The sequence below is a fragment of the Aspergillus undulatus genome (assembly GCF_047715775.1).
Source record: "Aspergillus undulatus strain CBS 261.88 unplaced genomic scaffold BDV17scaffold_39, whole genome shotgun sequence".
Lineage (NCBI taxonomy): Eukaryota > Fungi > Ascomycota > Eurotiomycetes > Eurotiales > Aspergillaceae > Aspergillus > Aspergillus undulatus.
The window spans coordinates 192779-211664 of record NW_027396643.1 but is presented as its reverse complement, the minus strand read 5'-3'; the positions used below and the strand labels follow the sequence as shown (position 1 = coordinate 211664).

General features: G+C 50.2%; 9 protein-coding genes and 1 non-coding gene across 10 annotated transcripts; 6 read left to right on the top strand and 4 right to left on the bottom strand.

Moving 5' to 3' along the window:
- The first annotated feature begins 20 nt into the window (after positions 1 to 20).
- On the top strand, positions 21 to 1112 carry BDV17DRAFT_268697 (tubulin-binding prefolding complex subunit PAC10). Its single transcript, XM_073758488.1, has 3 exons — positions 21 to 184; positions 260 to 743; positions 829 to 1112. The coding sequence occupies exons 1-3, from the start codon at positions 162 to 164 to the stop codon at positions 916 to 918; spliced, it is 597 nt and encodes a 198-aa protein (XP_073613675.1). The 5' UTR covers positions 21 to 161; the 3' UTR covers positions 919 to 1112.
- A 504-nt stretch (positions 1113 to 1616) lies between these two features.
- Positions 1617 to 1709, bottom strand: BDV17DRAFT_t105. Its single transcript has one exon. It is a non-coding gene; the product is annotated as a tRNA-Gln (tRNA).
- Positions 1710 to 2238: 529 nt separating this feature from the next.
- On the top strand, positions 2239 to 3454 carry BDV17DRAFT_268696 (TMEM199/VMA12 family protein). Its single transcript, XM_073758487.1, has 2 exons — positions 2239 to 2597; positions 2687 to 3454. The coding sequence occupies exons 1-2, from the start codon at positions 2319 to 2321 to the stop codon at positions 3428 to 3430; spliced, it is 1023 nt and encodes a 340-aa protein (XP_073613674.1). The 5' UTR covers positions 2239 to 2318; the 3' UTR covers positions 3431 to 3454.
- Positions 3455 to 3562: 108 nt separating this feature from the next.
- Positions 3563 to 3929, top strand: BDV17DRAFT_142012 (uncharacterized protein). The gene has a single exon (XM_073754317.1). The coding sequence runs from the start codon at positions 3696 to 3698 to the stop codon at positions 3879 to 3881; it is 186 nt and encodes a 61-aa protein (XP_073613673.1). The 5' UTR covers positions 3563 to 3695; the 3' UTR covers positions 3882 to 3929.
- Positions 3705 to 6019, bottom strand: BDV17DRAFT_142005 (allantoinase alX). The gene is made up of 2 exons (XM_073754316.1): positions 5079 to 6019; positions 3705 to 5028 (listed from the first exon to the last, which is right to left on the bottom strand). The coding sequence occupies exons 1-2, from the start codon at positions 5571 to 5573 to the stop codon at positions 3979 to 3981; spliced, it is 1545 nt and encodes a 514-aa protein (XP_073613672.1). The 5' UTR covers positions 5574 to 6019; the 3' UTR covers positions 3705 to 3978.
- Positions 6020 to 7155: 1136 nt separating this feature from the next.
- On the bottom strand, positions 7156 to 9109 carry BDV17DRAFT_293182 (amino acid permease-domain-containing protein; the record flags this gene model as incomplete). Its single annotated transcript, XM_073762540.1, has 8 exons — positions 7156 to 7379; positions 7475 to 7687; positions 7743 to 8006; positions 8062 to 8218; positions 8276 to 8487; positions 8534 to 8623; positions 8671 to 8929; positions 8978 to 9109. 8 exons carry the CDS (start codon positions 9107 to 9109, stop codon positions 7156 to 7158), a joined length of 1551 nt encoding a protein of 516 aa, XP_073613671.1.
- A 273-nt stretch (positions 9110 to 9382) lies between these two features.
- On the top strand, positions 9383 to 11197 carry BDV17DRAFT_268677 (class II aldolase/adducin N-terminal). Its single transcript, XM_073758486.1, has 3 exons — positions 9383 to 9831; positions 9893 to 10427; positions 10479 to 11197. Exons 1-3 carry the CDS (start codon positions 9572 to 9574, stop codon positions 10554 to 10556), a joined length of 873 nt encoding a protein of 290 aa, XP_073613670.1. The 5' UTR covers positions 9383 to 9571; the 3' UTR covers positions 10557 to 11197.
- Positions 10422 to 12815, bottom strand: BDV17DRAFT_299417 (Zn(II)2Cys6 transcription factor). Its single transcript, XM_073763874.1, has 3 exons — positions 12508 to 12815; positions 11600 to 12441; positions 10422 to 11542 (listed from the first exon to the last, which is right to left on the bottom strand). The coding sequence occupies exons 1-3, from the start codon at positions 12734 to 12736 to the stop codon at positions 10583 to 10585; spliced, it is 2031 nt and encodes a 676-aa protein (XP_073613669.1). The 5' UTR covers positions 12737 to 12815; the 3' UTR covers positions 10422 to 10582.
- A 360-nt stretch (positions 12816 to 13175) lies between these two features.
- On the top strand, positions 13176 to 14252 carry BDV17DRAFT_293179 (phytanoyl-CoA dioxygenase family protein; the record flags this gene model as incomplete). Its single annotated transcript, XM_073762539.1, has 3 exons — positions 13176 to 13328; positions 13380 to 13457; positions 13509 to 14252. 3 exons carry the CDS (start codon positions 13176 to 13178, stop codon positions 14250 to 14252), a joined length of 975 nt encoding a protein of 324 aa, XP_073613668.1.
- Positions 14253 to 16816: 2564 nt separating this feature from the next.
- On the top strand, positions 16817 to 17753 carry BDV17DRAFT_268673 (DUF3425 domain-containing protein). The gene has a single exon (XM_073758485.1). It carries the CDS (start codon positions 17112 to 17114, stop codon positions 17706 to 17708), a length of 597 nt encoding a protein of 198 aa, XP_073613667.1. The 5' UTR covers positions 16817 to 17111; the 3' UTR covers positions 17709 to 17753.
- Positions 17754 to 18886: the final 1133 nt, after the last annotated feature.

Below are 18886 nucleotides of genomic sequence, written 5' to 3'. Positions count from 1 at the left end.
CAGGTGAACTGCGATAAGCCATGGCCTCATGTAATTGGCTAACAACAACCACCAAGACCCGCCTCTCCATCACTTTTCTTCCACTGCAGTAACTGAACAACCTCGAGCTCCAGAGCCTCTCCCTCACACATACTCCAAACAAGCTACAAGCACCACCCACAATGGCAGAAAAGAAAGCAACACCGTACGTCTACTCTCACACGTCGCCCGTTCCCCCTATACAATCGATCAGTACAATACAACTAACACCACCATCCAGAGCTCCAACGCAAACAAACCCGCGGGGCATCCCCATGGCCCCCTTCGTCGACAACGTCTCGGACTACGTTTCCACCCGCGCAGACGTCGAACCAACGCTCCGCTCGTTCCAAGAAATGATCTCAAAGTACCAATTCATGGAAGTCAACACGAGCCGCCGCGCAACGGGGCTGCGCGAAAAGATCCCCGATATCAAGAAGACGCTAGAGATGGTGCGGTTCCTGCATAAGCAGCGCGAGAACGCCGACGCCGATGCGGAATCGAGACCTATACAGACGCACTTCGAGCTCAATGATACTCTTTATGCGCGCGCGACGGTGGATCCTAAGGATACAGGGGAGGTGTATCTCTGGCTTGGTGCGAATGTTATGCTTGCTTATCCGATTGAGGAGGCGGTGGGAATGTTAAGTGAGAAGTTGAGTGCGGCGCAGGAGAGCCTGGCCAATTGTGATGAGGATTTGGAGTTTTTGAGGGAGCAGATTACGGTTTGTTTATCCCCCCTCTTTTTTTATCTCTTGCTCGTATTATTGTGGTGTTGCGCTAATTCTATTTGATTTCCATTTTCGACAGACACTAGAAGTTGCTACGGCTCGTGTTTATAACTGGGATGTCGTGCAGAGGCGGAAAGATAAGGCTGAGGGGAAGGAGGGGGAGAAATAACCTTCTAGTCATTGAAGGAGATTGAAGCGGTATCAATCGGGATGAGTAGCTGGCTACTGACCTGGTCGACGCTTTGCTATCTTTCTGGCTGATCTATGTTATTCTTCTGAACATGTATTGCCGTTTAGATATGTAAGTAGGTGCTCTCGTCTCTGGCAGCCCAGAGCGGAGAATAAAATGTATCATGATCGTCGCAGCCGACATTATACATCCAGTGCATAGTTGGCCATGCGCTACATATCTTAGCTGTATGCGATAATGTATACACGAGTGCAGAGGAAGCTTGTCAACCGCAAGGAGTTGATTCGGGCCTGGTCGCTTCTGTGAATGCTATGATAGCGTAGGCTGGAGGTATAGGGTACGGCCGTTGGCTCCTACAGCTTGCTAGACGGACCAATGAAGGCAAGACTAACGAGTATACCTTCAGGGTACTTAATGTCTGTAGAAGTCGTCTGTTTTTACAGAAGATTGAGCCTCGGTTGCGAAACACTATAAACCCTCTCTCCTAGGTCTCGCTACACCACACCTTCCACGGGGCAAACACAGACTACAAACATAAGGCCAGGGACTCCTGCGATTCATGCCACCGCTCAAGCGGTGTGCTATTTGAAAATCATCAGCCCTAAAGAGAAGGAGAAATTTCTCGGGCAAAGTGGATCAAAAAAAAAATATCAAAAAAAAAAAAAATATCAAAAAGAAGGTCGATCCGGGATTCGAACCCGGGTCCTCGGAAAACTGGCCATTTGATGGTAGTCAAAATCCGATGTGCTGAACCGCTACACTAATCAACCGTGGTTGATGTCAGGCCAGAAGAGACAACTAATATAAGGCAATTTCCTATCTAGAGGTCTGCTCGATGTAGGCAGGTGGGAATCCCGGGGCTGACTGGGATGTGCGCTTCTCTGTTGCACGGGACATGGAGTTTTCATTTCAAAATACGGTGGTGCGGCTTGTCTGAGTATCTGGGCAGGTACAGAGGTCCGCAGACTGTACGATAGTCGCTGTTGATTGAAGAATACACCTCAATGGTGTGCCGTTACTCGCCCGGTTATATATAGTTGCGTGCGGATGCATACAATGTGAGAGCCAGGACCGAGGTTCGCTACCGGATAAGAGAGGCACTACATTGAGATATAGCCCAGTCAAACTAATCGCAATGACCATAACCCCTAGGTCTTCGAAATTCCCATACCCACCGATGACCAGTAGTCGTTGTCGACATGGGTAATCCAGTCTCGACCACGGGCCCTGTACCTCGCCAAGGCCCACGGCATCTAAACTCACATGGAAATCATCCAACCCAACCCAATCAACCACCCACCTCACCATCACCCCACGCCTTACCCGTCATGAAATACTTGATTATGAGCTCACTAAGCTAACAAAAAGCATCAATCACAATGGTCGCCCTCGTCATAACACCACCTATCCTCTCTGCCATCGAGGCAATCCCTCCACACTCCCGCGAAGAGCTCAACCTCCCCGACGTCAAGTCCCAGCCTCTGGGAAATCCCATATCCCACGATCAGATAATTCGAGTATCGCGCTATTTCAGAGATACCCGCAGCCCTAGCTCTAGCTGCAAAAAAGCCAATGACACCGGCTTTGATCGAAGTCTCGATGCCCTCCTCCGCGGAACAAAACTGTATATCCCTCCGCCGCCGCCGAAGCCGCAACCTGTACGTTCCGCTCTGTCTCTTCCATATTTATTTCCCTGACAACATAAAATGCTGCGAAAACAACTAACAAAACCCCAATGAAACTACAGACCCCAGAATACCTAGCCCACAAAGCGCGCCTCCTCGCCGCCGCCGAAGCAGACGCTTACACGCGCATGCTCTCACCCTCCCACCCTTCCACATCCACCTCACCAACAGCCTCAAACACAAACCCAAATACAAGTCCCTTCGCATCAAACACATCCAAACTCGCCGCCCTCCATGACGCACACCCCTCATCCACCGAAGACCCAAACTACACCGACCCGCTCACACCCTCGCTGGTCCTAAACATCTTCCTCTCGGTCCTGATAACGGGGTTTAGCGTGTACTGGGCGCTGACGAGTTTTCGGACACCGGAGGTGCTTGTCTCTCTGGTGTCGAACATGTGGACTTCATCATCATCGGGGCGAAATCAAAGTGGGAATAGCAGTGGCGGAGGTGGCATCGGAGCATCAGAACCAGTCCGCGTCCTTCTATCGCTTCTTGCGGCGCTGGGCGTGGGGGTTGCGGAGGTTGCGATGTATGCGATTTATCTAGGGAAGATTGAAAGTGCACGTGAGAAGGAGAGGAAGGTTAAGGAGCGGAAGGAGGTTATGAGCAGGGCGGAAGTTGGTGGTGTTGGTGGTGGCGCTGTTACTGAAACGCGGATACGGGAGCAAGAAGCTGGAGAGGAGAAGGAGGTCATCTGGGGACGAGGGCCGAATGGGGGGCTGAGGAGGAGGGTACGTGAGAAGTGGGAAGAGGGTGAGAAGGAGAACGCGAAAGAGGCTGAGGATGAAAGCCGAAGTTAGGATACGGATAAGGATAAAGGACCGGTGACGGTAGTAAGTTTTATGATTTGATTCCACGTTGAATGGACTCATCTACTCTATTGCAGTTCTGCTTGACGGACAGAACGAGCAAGACCCCTACAAACAATGTACCATACAAACAATACAACATGATGAATGGAAACAGGTTCATGAAACCGAACAAATTGGTATTCTCTCTATCGCAAAACGAAAAGCTAAATCAAAAATCAAGAAACAAAGGTCTAATGCATGCAATGCTCAATCAATGATATGCTGCTGCTCGTCATTAGCGGGTATGGATATGGTATGTATGGGTATCACAAGTCTCAATCTTGTCTTTCTGGTCGTTCTCGTTCGTCATATATATAAACCGGAATCAACTGGCTGCACTCGGTTTCTCTCGCAACGGAAAGGCGCATATGGAAGACGCGTGTGGAGTCCAATCAGGTAGGTAAATGGGTAGGTGGTTAGGTGGGTAAGGGAGGGAGGAAGAGGGAAAAATGAGGTATATGTGCAAAGAGAGGGAAGAGAGAAAGAGAGAGAAGAAATCAAACCCGTCTCTCAAGCAGAAGACCACCGGTTGGAGCCTTGACAGTGAACCCGTCGGCACGGTTGAAGATCTGCTCGCCACGCAACCAGGTCTGGCGGACCATGCCGCGCATGGTGCGGCCCTGGTACGGCGAGCACTTGTTCCTAAAGAGCATGGTACTAGGCTCGACAATCCACTCTGCTGTATCGTCAAAAACACAGAAGTCCGCGTCAAAACCGGGGACAAGGTCACCCTTGCTCTTGTTCAGGCCGACTTGGGCAGCGGTGTTGGCGCAGCAGAGACGGACGATATCCTGGAGGGCTTGCTTGGTTTTTGTGTCGTCGTCTGCGTCCGAGAGGCCTTTGCGGCGGGAAATTTCAGTCCAGAGGATGGGAAGGCCTAGGCCGACAGAGGAAATGCCGCCCCAGGCGGAGAGGAAGCTGCCTTCGCTGGCGGCGTTGGTGGTGACGCTGTTGCTGGGGATGACCTTTGATGAGGAAGAGAGACAGTGGTCGTGGCCATTGCCGGGGATGTGGGAGGGGAGGAGCTTGAGATTGGGTGTGCAGGGGGAGTGATCCGAGACGATGGTCTTGATGACACCGTCGTCGGCGTGGCGGTCGAGTTCGGCCCAGAGCGTATCCTGGTTTGACTTGGAGCGAATGGGCGGGCAGCACTTGTGGCGGGTATCTCCGTCGCGGATCTCCTCGGCGGCCAGCGAGAGGTAGTGGTAGCAGGTTTCGGCAGTGATGGGGATACCCTCCGCACGGGCCTTGCGCAGGAGAGGAATGGCTTCCATGGCGGAGAGGTGAACGATGTGCAGAGGGAGCTTGGGGGCTAGGTGAGACAGGGAGAGGATCTCCTCTACAGCGCAAGTCTCATACGCCGAGGGGCGAGAGGCCAAGAAGGTGGAATAAGCCTCCGGAGCACCTTCGGGCATGACATCGGGCAGTTCAGATGATGTCTTGGGAGGAACCATCTCGGCGTGGAACATGAGAGTCGTGGGCTCATCAGCCAGTTCAAACATGGCCTTGCGAACGTCTTCTGATGAAACGGCGGGGAACTCGTCAACCTATCGACTGTGAGTATGCAATCGATCAAGTCTGATAAGAGGATACTTACCCCACTGTCGATAAGGAATCCTTTGAAGCCACAAACGCCCTCGCGGACTAGCGCCTTGAGCTCGTGGGCATTGCCAGGGATGATGCCGCCATAGAAGCCAACGTCAACCCAGCACTTGCCCTCAGCAGCCTGCAGCTTGGTCTTGAGATTCTCTACAGTCGTCGTTGGAGGAATGGCGTTCAGAGGCATGTCAATGACGGTGGTGACACCGCCAAAGGCAGCAGCCTGGGTGCCGGTATAGAAGCCTTCCCACTCGGTACGGCCGGGCTCGTTGAGGTGGACATGAGCATCGACCAGGCCGGGGAGCAGCACATTCGGGGTGAAGTCAGTATAGGGAGTACCGTCAGGAAAATTGTCGGGAGTAATGACCGAGTCGAAGACGGCCGTGATCTTGCCAGTGGTGCGGGACACAACGAGCGTGGCAGAGGTCAAACGGCCGCCAACAACGGCTCGCGACGAGGCGAAAACGGCAATTGACGGAATCTCGGCGTCCATTCTGAAGAGCAGAGGGACGGTACTCGAGGAAGCGAAGAGAGAGGAATTGGATTTCGGTCTAAGAGAGGAAAAAGGAAGTAAGAAACGAGGGGAGAATCTGGCTGGAGATAGCGCAGATAAGGGCGAGAAAAAGGGAGATAAGCCAAGAAAGGAGGCGTGAGACTGGCTGATAACCTGAGATAAGCCATTGTGTCTTTATATAGCTCGATAAAGGGCCTGCAATCCAGTGGCAGCATATCCATCGAGTAACGGAAACTGCAGAAAACTTCGTCCTCGGGACCCAGCCTGACTCCACCAGTGCCACTCTCGCGCTCTCCGAACCATGTTCTCCAGTCTTTTGCCCCAACCAAAGTCATACAAACGTGGAATTGACGTCCATCCAGGCAAAACCCTTATCTCTCCTGGATAGTGGCAAACAGAAGCAGCCTTCGAGAAAAAAAGAAAGAAGGACCGCTTTCTGGGGATACCCTCACCCTCGCCCGATTGGGACAGGCGCCGAATTAGCCCCGAAGTCGGACCCTGAATGTCCCGAGGGCTGGAACCGTGGGATTAATTATTATTGTTGCGGATTCGTCGGCCGCCTCCGCCATCCGTGATCGGTTCCTCACTTCCGAGCTATAATTACTCGATCGATTCTTCACCTCAGTTTCCGTGACTCGATCGAAACTCGTCCGCACTACCAATCTGCTAGACAGTAATGGCCATCGCCAACTTCGCGGAGGATGGGTCGAATAGCACGCGCAGATCAGCAAGTGTGCTGGAATAATTGAGGACAATGAGCGCAGATCCTGGATAGTGACTCCAACAACTTAAGACATTCAGCTGAATCGGCGTCCTCCGCCTCCAGCCGAAATCTGAATGTTTGGTTTGGGCTGGAGTCTTTCTTTGTCTGGCTAATTTGGAGTTTTTGGGCCTCGTGACGGACTCTCGGACTCAGCAAAGTTAATCTGGAGTGAGACAGCAAACACTGAGGGAAGAGGAACAGCGGTGTCACTTGCAGGGTCCAGACCGGCAACTGCGCCTGTGCGCTGTAGACTCTTCCAGATCAGAGCAGGGGACTGGCAGCGCAGGAACAGGCTGTGAGCGACAGATTGTCTGGTCCGGCGCTCTAGATTTGAGGGTGAGAACTCAGAGTGGAGTCGAGACCTCGCAAACTGTTCAACAAGACAGCCAGCCATTTGACGCAGAAATTCGTACGTAGCTGGAGCGCTGCAGAAAAGCGACATTTTTTCATCTCTCCAGAATCGCCGCTTGCTTTCAAGAAACAACTGCAAGTTGTTTCCATATAGTATTGTTTTCGTGGGAGCTGGGTCCTGGATGTCGAGCACTCGAAATGCGGGGGCGGGGTTGACTGCGAAATCGATAAGATAGGCTGATAGCGTACTTATCGCCCCTCGTCCCGGCGCGGCGATCGGGGCCGTCTTCCTGATTGGGAATCCGTGAAGCTATTCCAGCCGTCCCCACACGAGGACAGACTTTATGGCACTGTTTCTAACTAAACATGGTAGAAATTGTATGATAAATTCATTCCTCAGTATTACAATCCAGAATAGCTTGGTATACATCGAGATTTAAGTAGATCTCACCAAACCCTAACGTACGTCCCAATCCTCCGCCAAACCGGCCGACTATAGAGCTCATCAAGAAGCGCAATTTCCTCAACCGACAACTGTCTCCTCCCAGTGATTAGATCCGCCGTCGCAGGGACCCGCCACTTTGTGCGCAGGGCAACCTTGTACAACGCTGTAGGAACCGCGATGACCAGAATGCCTAGGACGTATGTGAAGAATTTGTAGGCTGTGAAGCCTGCATCGCCAGTTAAGGTGTTAGTAGAAGGGATAGAAGGTTATTGGTGATATTGCGGGTGTCTACCAGTGGTTTGATGTCGGCGTATAACAGACAAACAAGTAGTAAAGCGGAGACCACGAGGACGGTTACTGGAGCGAGCGGGTAAAGAGGCGACTTCCAGTTGTAAGGCTCCTTGAAGAAGGATGGGCTTTGGGCCTTGACGGCCGCGCGGAAGCGAAACGCAGTGAATGCTGTGATTGCCCAGTTGATGAAGAAAGATGCGCTGGTGATTGAGATAAACCAGTTGAGCACTTCGTATCCGCTGCCTGCTTCTTGTTAGATCTATCTCACGTGTAATGAAAGCCAAAGCCAAGCTCGTACCGTTCAGACTGATATAAGTCAGAACCACTCCAACAACAGCAGTAATCAAGAGCGCCCATCGTGGCCGGCCCTTCTCGTCGACCTTGGCGATGAATGACGGGATGAGCCTCTGCAGGGCCATTGTTCGTAGCATGCGAGACGGGAGGTATATGCATTCTAGCGCAATGGCAAGAATTCCGATTATCTTGATTGCGTTGATTAGGTCGGGGACACCCTTGATACCGGCGTTGCCGACGGCGATGACGAAGGGTGAAGCGGCGGAGCCTGAGCCGCGGAGGAGTCGGCTATCTGAGGACGGAACAATCACTGAGACGAGGACCACCCGAGACCATGTAGAAGACGCTCACGCGCCACGGGACCACTTTTGCGGCATGGGCCATGGACCATCTTGGTGATTGAGCCTCCCCGCCTAGCACGCCGATATAGATCTGGTCACCGACGGCCCAAACGGCGAGAAGAGCTGCATTAGCATAGCCCTGAAACGTATCAGCCTTCTTTCTCTACGTGTTGTGGTAAGACTAGGGTCTGCATACCCCGAACCCATTCTTGAATACCGGAAGATCTGTCCAAGTGCTGCCATCACTGACTGCGCCATTTGGACCGGCACCTCCGATAATGGCCAGGGAGATAACGGTAATGAAGAAGAAAAGGAACACTTTGACTAGCGACCCGAAGTACTGGAACCAGGCGAAGTATTTGTTGGGCATGAAGAACACCGCCAGACATATCACGATGAAAATGGACACTAAACAAATGTTAGACCAGTATGAAATGAAGAGCAGGATACATACGTAAGGCAGCTTCTGGTGCAGAACCTTCTGCCCAGTAGTCAACCAAGACGACAAAGAATGTTCCTTCAGATGCAAAGACGGCCGTCCATCCTGGAATCATCAGCACCTCCAAGCAAGGTATCAAATAGAAGGCACACCTAGCCATTCGGCAAGACCAGCACCAAAGGCTAACGCTGGGTCAACCCATCGATCAGCGTAGTCGATATAATTCCCCGAAGTTGGAAAGGCAATCGTCATTTCCGCAATCGTCATTTCCGCAATCGTCTGCAGCTGAGCCCAAACGCCGATGCACACAGTGAAATATGCTATGATCATGTTCCCCGGCCCTCCATTAGCCAACGACTTGCCTAAGCCGATGAATAGTCCGCTGCCTATGTTGGAACTTAGTGATATGACCTTCCAGAATGAGCACGCTACGAGCGATTTAGGTTAATGGTAACTCACATGAACTTGTCTTGGAGTAAAAGACCGGTGCAAATCTCCATGGTTCTCGGTCTCGCCTACATCGACGCTAACCGTCCTCTCCAAATCTGCCTTCCCCTCGAAAGGGGCATGCACCTTCCGCTCATCACTCATGATTTGGGGTGCGCCTCAATAGCGACAGGGGCTATTGGATTCAGACGGAAACGGTGCAGCAGGACATGCATGCACGATGCACAGCAGATGTTCGGCTGGGACGCGCATTCTAACCCTGCGTTATCAGCAGGGGTAACATGCTGAATGATAAGGGTGCCTCCCGAATTAACGGGTATCGGATTGCTGCACAAGCAGTTAGGTATATCTGGAATGCCATTGTCTTATCATCCGGGGGATGGGGGGCTCCACTCGGTCGATAACCGCCCATGTCGGGGTCGCCTTCCTCGTCCTACATGAAGAAGGCGACGCCGACAAGGCCCAGCCCATCGGGAAGCCACTTCTGTACGTCGTACAATATGTAACGTGTTCTGGAGATTTCTGCTGATAATAGATTTGCTGCTTCGAACGATAACGACAATAGCGGTATTTCCTGTGATTCCTAAATACTCCATTGCATACATTATGGCGCCCTCATTTGACCAGCAAGCTCTGGCGCAGGATGTGACCCGGAATAAGAAAGAGACAGCCTTGGAAAAGATTTCTCAAGGCGTTCCGCTGCCCGGCGTGCCAAAATTCACTGATGTCGAGCTCCAGAGACAACACATGCTCAACCATATGGCTGGAGCCTTTCGGGTGTTCGCAAGGCATGGTTTCGTCGAAGGAATGAGCGGTCATATCTCGCTGAGAGACCCCGAGTTCCCCGACAGATTTTGGACTAACCCGTATGATATTGCCCATGAATTGACTATTCAGGATTTGTGGCTAATTGGTTGACTGCTCTAGTCTCGGTCTTCATTTTGGCCTCATCAACCCGTCGGATATGATGTTGGTCGACGAGTCCGGTGTCGCCATTGGGGGTAATACCACGCGACCAGTAAACGCAGCTGGATTTCTCATCCACGCTGCGCTTCATAAGTGTCGACCGGACGTGATTGCTGCATGCCATTTCCATTCCACTTACGGCAAGGCGTGGTCTGCTTTCGCTCAACCCCTCGAAATGCTAAACCAAGACGTTGCAATGTTCTATGGCAAAGCCCAGAGCGTCTATAAGGAATTTGGTGGCGTCGTTCTGAAAGAGGAAGAATCCGTGGCGTTAGCGAGTGCTCTAGGAAATGAAGGGAAGGGCATGATTCTGAAAAATCACGGACTAATTACTGTTGGGAGCAGCGTGAATGAGGCCGCGTATCTCTTCATGTTGATGGAGAAGAGTTGTCAGATTCAACTTGCGGCCGATGCTGCTGCTGCTGCTGTGGGCCGCAAAAAGGTCTATATCGATGATGACGCTGCTCGTTTTACTTTTGAAAACACAAGCGAACCTGTGAGAAGCCCCTGGTATACTTTCTGACCACGTCCTCTGACACATGAGCAGGAGAGTCTATATGCTGAATTCCAGGTGTATCTGCAATACGAGGCTGCTGTTTCCCATGACGGATATAAAGCCTTTTAGGATTTCCTGCTGAGAATGTTGAGCTCCTAGCTAAGCACCAAAACCCGCATCTCACTGGACTCGCCCAGAATAGTACTCCAAGGGAGGTTCTGTTTTCCGGGCAGCATTCTAGCGGCCCAAACCTTCTGGATGGCTTTGAGAGCAACCGTGAACATCAGTACGCCGTTTGAGCGAGTGGACTTCTCTAACCATTCGGAGATTTGCTGCCTAGACTGGGACGTTATGGCTTCACAGCCTGCGATGAATGCAGGCCAACACATGTCTGACGAACGGTCTTTGTGTTTTTCTTTATGTTTGTCGTATTCTCTTAAATGATAGATGGTTTGTTGGACATATGGTTGTAATGCGATGACGTTGACGTCCCTCACGGAGCGGTAAAAGTAGATGATTAGGGCCGTGTAGATAGCTTGTGTGAGATGATATGGGAAGCGTTCTTTCAGTGGCGGAGTACCAATAGGATCCCCAGGGTAGGTTGTTTGCTTGTAGTAGTCGTCCCATTCGCATATTCTGTCTTCATGCTCCTTGACTTTCTCAGCAAATGCGTCATGGTCCGTGTTCTTCCGCCTTCGATGACGAATTCGTTCTACTTCGCTAGCCAGTTGAGTCGTTCCGAGGATCAGTTTGAACAACGAATCCGGTATCGAATATATTTGTTCGAATGTAGACTTGGGCGGTGCCAGGCATTGCATGAGGTCCAGATTCAGCGTATCATAGGTGTTGATTAGCTCCCCCATCAAGAGTTCCCAGGTTGTGGGCTCTGAATCGGAGCACGAGCCTGCGTCTAGAGGGTGGCTCTCGCTCGAGTCATTGGCTAGGCTTTGACTATGGATGCGAGTGCCTTCTGTCAAGACCCGCAGATAAACGTAGATACTATGAAGCATTTTCACTTTGCGCGACTTTTGCACCTTGGGGATTCCGTAAAGCGTGATAATTTGCCCGATATCACTCAGGTAATGCGCCGCATTCTTCATCTCTCCGCTGACGGTCTGGGTTGATGTGTCAGTCTATCGGTCAGTTGCAAAGATCGAGTCGGCTGTACTTACACAAATTGTGACCATACTCAGAAGTGGCATGAGTATATTCTTGTATTTTTCTTTCTTGGGAAGTCCCGATGATAGATGGCATAGAGCGTTCTGAAGTCTCTTAGTAGCCCTCTGGCGGTACATATTACCGACTGCATGCCAGTTATGAGCTGCCGGCTTGGGCGAAGACGAGCCGAGGATATCGAGGCTGAATGCGCTAATGGCCAGCACGGCAAACAATAGTGACACTTTAGCATCGCTACTGTCTCCTGTCAGGGCTATCTCGCCCAGGGTTGAGAGGACATTAGGCACGTAGAGAACCTCCCAAGGGGTTTTGGTCTCGACCGAAGCTGGAGTATACAATGTTGTGGAAATATTTTGATAATGATCCAGCAAGAGCTTGGCGGTAGACATAGTAAAGTCTTCAAGATCAGGCGACGACGATATTGAAGGACACAGAGTGTGAAGGGCCGGAGTCTCTGCCGTCAGTTGCTCTCCATGGGGGGTCTGGAGATCAGAAATTGCTTGATTTCGCTCCTCGCTAGCCGTAATCAACTCATCCGCTAGTCGGAGATCTGGTGTCCAGGGCACCATTTTGATAATTTCCTCATTAATCGCATCACCCAGGTTGTTCGAAACCAGCCGCCATAATTCAAGGTCAGGGAGATCTGGAGGCGACATTGGTGATAGTGTTGACTCTGGCGTGGGGTCGTCGTACCGAAATGCATGGAAGGGCCCATTTGAGGCGGTTATGCCGTTTGGAATCTCATCTGCCTGAGTGTCAAGCTGATCTAGGATTGCACCCAGGGATGTACCTGACGTAAGGGAAAGTAAATCTGCCGCGTTTTGAGCTTGTTGCCTCCCTATTACGAAGATTGTGTTAGCCTATGCTTTGCGTAATGACCGTAGTTATGCATGAGTCGACTGACCCCTGAATAAAAGTTGACGTCTAACATGCATATCCAGCTCAAACTGCTCCTGTTCTGGGCCGAAGTTCCCTAATGTCCTGGTGGGTAGCCATAGGAAGCGAGGAGGAGCTTCGGGGACCAAGCATTCGACAGACCGTTGCCTACATTGAGAGCACTGCGGTAGGATGCGGTCGCATCGCACCTTCCTTGTGCGGCAATTGAGGCATGAGCCTCCTCCCTGTGAGGCCATCTCACAATGAATGTCTGATAGATTGTTTGCGAGCTCCGGCGACGGTTTCCTGAAACATGTATCAGTCGAGAAGGCGAAAGCGGTCCGACAGCCGGGTAAGTTACCGATTCTTTGGGGTCTCAAGGGCTCCTTTGGTAGTGCTGATGGAGCTGTGTTGCGAGTTTCAACATCAGTCAATCATCGCCATTGGATAGAGAGAGGTTGAGCTCGAGGAGCTGATGCGGAGTTGGAAGAAGCTGTTGTCCAGATCCAACCCCGCATCCACCGAGTCACATCAGTTTGGAGACAACTTCTCTCCAACAGAAGTCGAGTCGATAGCAATCAACTGGCAGGACAAGATATGACGGCAAAGATGAGACCCGTTCACGGCCCCACCTGCCCAAAGCAAAGACGAAGAGATACGCGAGTCCCGATAACGCGATAACCTCATCTATACACCATGGTCTACCTCTTCGATATTGCAGGGTCCTACGATGAGGCCAGTCTATTGAATGAACGACGTTCACAATGCTGCACTGCCAACTCTTTCACAATATCCTTGCACACAATGGGCAGCGAGATAGCACAAGTCCAACGCATCGATCGTTCAGAAGTGTCGGCCATCATCTAAGCCATCATTCAAGATGGATGCTGTATTATCAAGAACTTTACAGACCTCGAGACGGTAAACAAGGTCAATGAAGAGACTCGGCCGTATCTTGAAGCAGATAAGCCGTGGAAGGTATGTCATTGCACGACTTCAGTGTGTAGAAGCAATCGCTAACTATCGCAGGGAGATCTATTTCCTCCGGAGACCCGAAGGTGCACAAATCTCGTGGGAAGGAGTAAGACTGCGCGGGAGAAATGGGTTGTCGACCCCCTCATTCGAAAAATAACGTCAACTTTCCTGGACAAAACCACATCCAACTACTACGGGGAGACCAAACACACACAGACAAGCGAGGCTATCCTCTCTATTGCGATGACCTTTGACATCGGACCTGGTGCCAAAGCCCAGCGACTTCATCGAGACGACAAGAACTTCCACATTGACCACCAAGATCAATCAGCGACAGGCTACCAAGTCGGATCTGACGTTATGATGAACTTTATGGTTCCTGGAGTCAAGACGACCTTCGAGAACGGAGCAACCCTAGCTATTCCGGGCTCGCACCTTTGGGGATCCGACCGCGTCCCCAGAATGGGTAAGGCAACCGTGGCTGAAATGGATGTTACAGACGTCTGGGTTATGCTGGGTGGACTATACCATGCTGGTGGAGCCAATATCACCCAGGAGCACAGAATTCTTAACGGATTCTTCTTCTGTCGTGGATGCTATCGCCAGGAGGAAAACCCGTACCTGTGCAATTCAGCTGCGGATGTGCTATCTTGGTCACCAGAAGTGCAAAGAATCATGGGTTACGAGCTGTCCAGCCCAAATATTGGGTTCGTCCACTTCAAGACGCCGCTGCAACACCTTCGAGGGGATCAAATCGAAGAGTTTGGAGACTTTGATGCTTCGCAGGAAGCAAAGTAGGCTGTCAGCAGGAGTTGGGCATGTTCAGGTATAATTTAGCGAGCTTAGACTTAGCGCAAATGAATGACGACTTTACAGGCCAGAAACAGAGAACTTTGAAAAGGATAAGCCCCTTACACAACACATCCAGGTTACCAAGGACATAGTTGCACTCTCGCAGCTCTGCAAGTCAAATTAGCAAGGCAACCGAATCAACTAGGATATCAAGGACAATAATGAAACTAAAAAGTTGGAAGAACCTTTGCCTGTCAAAGAGGAACTACCAAAATATCCTACAGATATTTATATTATTTGTTACGGTCAATCTCAACTTTCAGCATCTAATTCTCCACACAGATTCCCTCCCAAGCAGAAAGATTCTTTCCATCGCCATCTCATCAATTCTAATCTCGCCTTTGCGCACGACGGAATTAACTACACGTGGCCAGCCTGCCATGGCATCCCTAAGTTCACTAAAGTCACTAAATTCATAGCGCATGCTGTCACTATACATGCTTATGACATCCGTATTAAACTATATTATCTCCCGAGAAAACCTCGGTTTATTTGCGGCGATGCTTCATCGGTCGACAGCACAGTAGAATCTATAGAGCCTAATAGTCGGCCAGGCACTGGCACACCCGCTTCCTCTGTGAGACCTGAGACAGTAAATATCGACCCGCGCTTGTTAGAGTCCCACAAAGCCATAGCAACGGAGCCTCTGCTGCGTCGCCCCAAGAGATTGCGAATCCAATGAGAGCGTGGGAGGGTGTTAGTCTTGTACAAAGTGTACGTTTATCGATATCTGTCCTTATAGCTGGTCTTAGGCACCTTGCAAAACACCTATTATGCTTTGGGTCAGACTTATAAGTAGTGTAAAGGCATCCATCGCACATTCACAAGCCACCGGGACATCAGAATCTAGTGCCGATGCGGATTCTCTTTATGACGAAGAACCTACGAGCGGCACTCGGAGTTTCTTTGCTCTGTCTGTTCTAGTAGGCTGAAAATCATGAAATACTACTGTGTATTAACGCTCGTCGAATAACGAATTGCACTATGAGCATTCAAAAACTTCTTCAAGAAGTTGGCTGTCGGAATTTAACTATCTTAAAGTAATCAAACCGCCCCGGTCTTTTGACATGATTGTTCCTGCGATCGTCACGTATCGTTAAACCTCACCTGGGCCGGAGTTATTGGAGTTTCTTCGACGCTCTCGTAGTTTCAGGAAGCTTCGCTTAGCAATTGCTACCTTGGAAGTTTGAAACGTACCTTCTGTTGTAGCAGCAATGCTACATCAGGCGCATCAAAGCTTTTAAAGCATGCTCTGGCCATCTAAACAGCTCTTTGTATGTCAAGCTGGGTTGTTGTATACTCAATGGGCGAAACTGAACGAAGAAACCCTACACGCTTTGTCCATGAACCCATCGCAGCGGGATCCGCAAATTCAGGATAAAGATCATGTAACCCCGCCTGAATGAGCTATGCTAAGGATATAACACTAGACTGCCTAGTATAATACAAAATTCTCTGCGATAGATACTCCCTATTATCATAATATGCGTTCTCCAGACGAAAATTGAAAAACCTCCGCATTCCATCGTCAAGTTCTGGAGCCTCACGATAGACCCGAAGTAACATGTCCCGAGCGAACTACCCACGAGGAAACTTCCTTGTATTCACCGTGATTTCAACCTCAGCCGGGTCACAGCAACGTTGGCGGCATCTCCAGATCGCGTATTAAATCATAAACAAGAATAAACAAGAGAACTACTTCACGATATTAGGTTGTCGGCGTCTTCCCCTCCAAAACATGATTTAGTCAGATGCCTGTGTAACATTCGTGTTATTTCCTTTCCCGTCCTTGAGAAAAGAGCGACTCTGCTGCGCCATGATATTGCGGAGATGCTCCCAGCGGAAGCTACAACACAGCGGTCACTTCTGCCAGAACATTCATGGTCGAACGCTCAAAACACGTATCGCGGGGCATCTGCAAGATGGCAATAAGGAGGGCGCGTTGCTGGGAAATATAATGGTTGCACATTGCATTAGCGCGAGCTTGAAGACCAGAGGCTGAGTTCAAAGATCATTTTTCACTGGCGATCCATAATTGGCATACACAGAGGCTCGGTATCTTGGAATTAGTACCCGTGCATGTTGATTATAGCTGCGTAGGCACTTATAGTGCATATGCCAGGGCCATGTTTTTCCAAGAACCATGGAGCATGGGCATGGAGCTTGGCCGCGTGCGGAGAAGAGCGTGTGCGTGTATTAGGCATGCGCAGAGCCACGGTCTCTAGGATATGGCGCGGAGAGTAAGAGGGTGTGTGCGCGCAGACCGGGCATACGCGATGGCCATGGACTCTGGCCAAAACTATGGCTGTGAGTATCATGGTTGAGCGCGTGCAGAATGAAGCCGCGTACGCGCTAATGATGCGTAGGAGATAGCCATGCGCCTTGACATTAATACGTGCTTTGACGTCATTCCTCTTGGATTTGTCATCAGGTAGAATCCATCTTGCGAAGGTTCCATTTTGCTGATGATTTTCAATTATTACCCAGTCTACGTCCATACTGCTTTTAAGGCGCCATCAAATGCGAACTAAGGAAAATGGAGACACACACATATGCTGCTCACTCGCATAGCGCTGATCTCTCTGAATCGTATGTGGGATCAGCAGGAAAGGACAGCTGGAGCGGAATCACAGATCGTGCTGAGCGGCGTCGCCGGCAGAATAGATTAAATCAGCGAGCATACAGTAAGTAAATTAACTGGAACTACTACAACTGTGCGTAGCCCTGAGCTAACCTCAGGCAAAAGGAAACCGTAGGCTCCGTGAGGCCCAATTGATTAAGAAACAGACGCCTGCATGTCTTACCATGGCTGAGAAGCAGCATTCTCCTGCTCCGCAACTGGAGCGGCAATTCCTTGAAGGCTTCGCAAAGGCTGCTTATCAGAGCTACAGTTTAGGCTGTCCGCGCATTGATCACCTATTTGTCCTTACCAAGGCCAACGTATACCGCGCCTTCTTAGACAATATCACCTTGTTAGGCTTAGTCGCAGATGGCATTTGTTACGCAAACATTCTATCTCCCTTCAACCTACATGGCCCAGCGCCAGTTACTATGATGACAATCCCACCGGCCTTACGTCCAACCTCCTGTCAGCGTTCCGTGCCACATCATCCATGGCTCGACTTTTTCCCACATCCCAAAGTCCGGGATAACCTCCTGCGCGCGCAAGGCCGCTACAGTAAACATGAGTTCTGCGTGGATATACTGGCCTTCTGGAACCCGGATGCAGAGGACAATATGTTATTGGTATGGGGGGAACCATATGATCCAACGAATTGGGAAGTGACGGAGGGCTTCATAAAGAAATGGGGTTGGGTGATCCAAGGTTGTCGCGATATCTTGCAGAGTACTAACAAGTGGCGAGCGAAGAGAGGCGAACCCCCAATCTTTCGGTATTTATAATGAATGCCATAAGTGGAAGTTATCAATGCGTAGTATTCTCATGCATGGATTCAACTTACCCGGTAATCGAGTAACAGACGTAAATGAATGCTACACTCGCCTGCATCTATCCTAAAATAACGCCTTTTTTTCATATTAGAGCGGACTGTCTGCGAACCAGATACACTACCAGGGGGTAGTGAGGTCTAATTTGACAAGTGTGAAAAGGATGGCTTCGACCATGAGAGTAGCAGTCTGCTAGCACCTGGCGCCACCTGAATCATGCTGAATAGTACGGACACCACATCCTCTGAAAACATGGTATAGTTGTTATTAAATGATTATTGACGGAATGAAGCAGCCAAAGAGAGGCTCGGTCTACGTAGGCTTGCCCATGATCAAGCGAGCTACCATGTAGGTCTCGAAATCTGCGATTACATGACCGGAGGTAACGGAGTCTTGTGGGTAAAACTGTGGTCTGCCCTATTTTTTGGTCCCCGGGAAGCGTCAATCATTTCTTGCCGCACAGCAGTTTCCACCTTGCTCATTCCCTGCTCTCAAAAACTGCAAGCAACCGGAGTCCATATTTCCTTATTCTCTTAGCTCACCGGGAACTGGAACTACGTCCATTATACGCATCGCTTTTGGTCAGCTTCTATCAATTGTTCCCAGCTTACTTGTGGTCCTGCAATCCGTTTTCAGTACATAGAGGTGTTTATTTGCTCCTAAGGCTAAAGGTTACAAAAGATAATGGAATGCGTAGCTCGTCTTTTCGTCGCCAGAGCTATAGATGGGAAGTAATTTGAAATATTCGTCCTTAGTTTTTGCCCTTATAGCACTTTCTTCCACGTGCGCAGCATCAAAGAGGACGAGTATCAGCGAACAAGGCTGCAGAGAATGATTCGGGATAACGAGATCCTGCTACTTTAACTGCCGAATAAGCCCTGCGGAACTCTTCTTCTTCCTCCCGTGATAATATGACCTTGAGGCTCTTAAGGTTCTCATGTAGTCTATCTACGTGTGTAGAAAGATATCATCTCCTTGGCCATTAACCAAGCAAGAGTTAGCTGAGATGGCGTGACCATTTTCCGCTGTGCCATTTTCTTGATAACGTTAAATAATGCCAGATTCTTCGCGAAGTTCTTTTCCCCGCTAAATCGTGGAGCATATCTCCTCGAATCATCTGGAGAGACAATCGC

What these genes read in the sequence shown, in the direction of transcription:
- BDV17DRAFT_142005 (XM_073754316.1), bottom strand. Translation starts at nt 5,573, where the DNA reads ATGGACGCCGAGATTCCGTCAATTGCCGTTTTCGCCTCGTCGCGAGCC. An exon ending in GATTCCTTATCGACAGTGGG is followed by an intron (nt 5,029 to 5,078) that starts GTAAGTATCCTC and finishes CACAGTCGATAG; the next exon opens with GTTGACGAGTTCCCCGCCGT.
- BDV17DRAFT_268697 (XM_073758488.1), top strand. Translation starts at nt 162, where the DNA reads ATGGCAGAAAAGAAAGCAACACC. An exon ending in GCAGAAAAGAAAGCAACACC is followed by an intron (nt 185 to 259) that starts GTACGTCTACTC and finishes ACCACCATCCAG; the next exon opens with AGCTCCAACGCAAACAAACC. An exon ending in TTTTGAGGGAGCAGATTACG is followed by an intron (nt 744 to 828) that starts GTTTGTTTATCC and finishes CATTTTCGACAG; the next exon opens with ACACTAGAAGTTGCTACGGC.
- BDV17DRAFT_299417 (XM_073763874.1), bottom strand. Translation starts at nt 12,736, where the DNA reads ATGGCCTCACAGGGAGGAGGCTCATGCCTCAATTGCCGCACAAGGAAG. An exon ending in ACGTCAACTTTTATTCAGGG is followed by an intron (nt 12,442 to 12,507) that starts GTCAGTCGACTC and finishes TCTTCGTAATAG; the next exon opens with GGAGGCAACAAGCTCAAAAC. An exon ending in TGAGTATGGTCACAATTTGT is followed by an intron (nt 11,543 to 11,599) that starts GTAAGTACAGCC and finishes ACATCAACCCAG; the next exon opens with ACCGTCAGCGGAGAGATGAA.
- BDV17DRAFT_268677 (XM_073758486.1), top strand. Translation starts at nt 9,572, where the DNA reads ATGGCGCCCTCATTTGACCAGCAAGCTCTGGCGCAGGATGTGACCCGG. An exon ending in GACAGATTTTGGACTAACCC is followed by an intron (nt 9,832 to 9,892) that starts GTATGATATTGC and finishes TGACTGCTCTAG; the next exon opens with TCTCGGTCTTCATTTTGGCC. An exon ending in TTGAAAACACAAGCGAACCT is followed by an intron (nt 10,428 to 10,478) that starts GTGAGAAGCCCC and finishes ACACATGAGCAG; the next exon opens with GAGAGTCTATATGCTGAATT.
- BDV17DRAFT_268696 (XM_073758487.1), top strand. Translation starts at nt 2,319, where the DNA reads ATGGTCGCCCTCGTCATAACACCACCTATCCTCTCTGCCATCGAGGCA. An exon ending in CGCCGCCGAAGCCGCAACCT is followed by an intron (nt 2,598 to 2,686) that starts GTACGTTCCGCT and finishes ATGAAACTACAG; the next exon opens with ACCCCAGAATACCTAGCCCA.
- BDV17DRAFT_268673 (XM_073758485.1), top strand. Translation starts at nt 17,112, where the DNA reads ATGGCTGAGAAGCAGCATTCTCCTGCTCCGCAACTGGAGCGGCAATTC.
- BDV17DRAFT_142012 (XM_073754317.1), top strand. Translation starts at nt 3,696, where the DNA reads ATGATATGCTGCTGCTCGTCATTAGCGGGTATGGATATGGTATGTATG.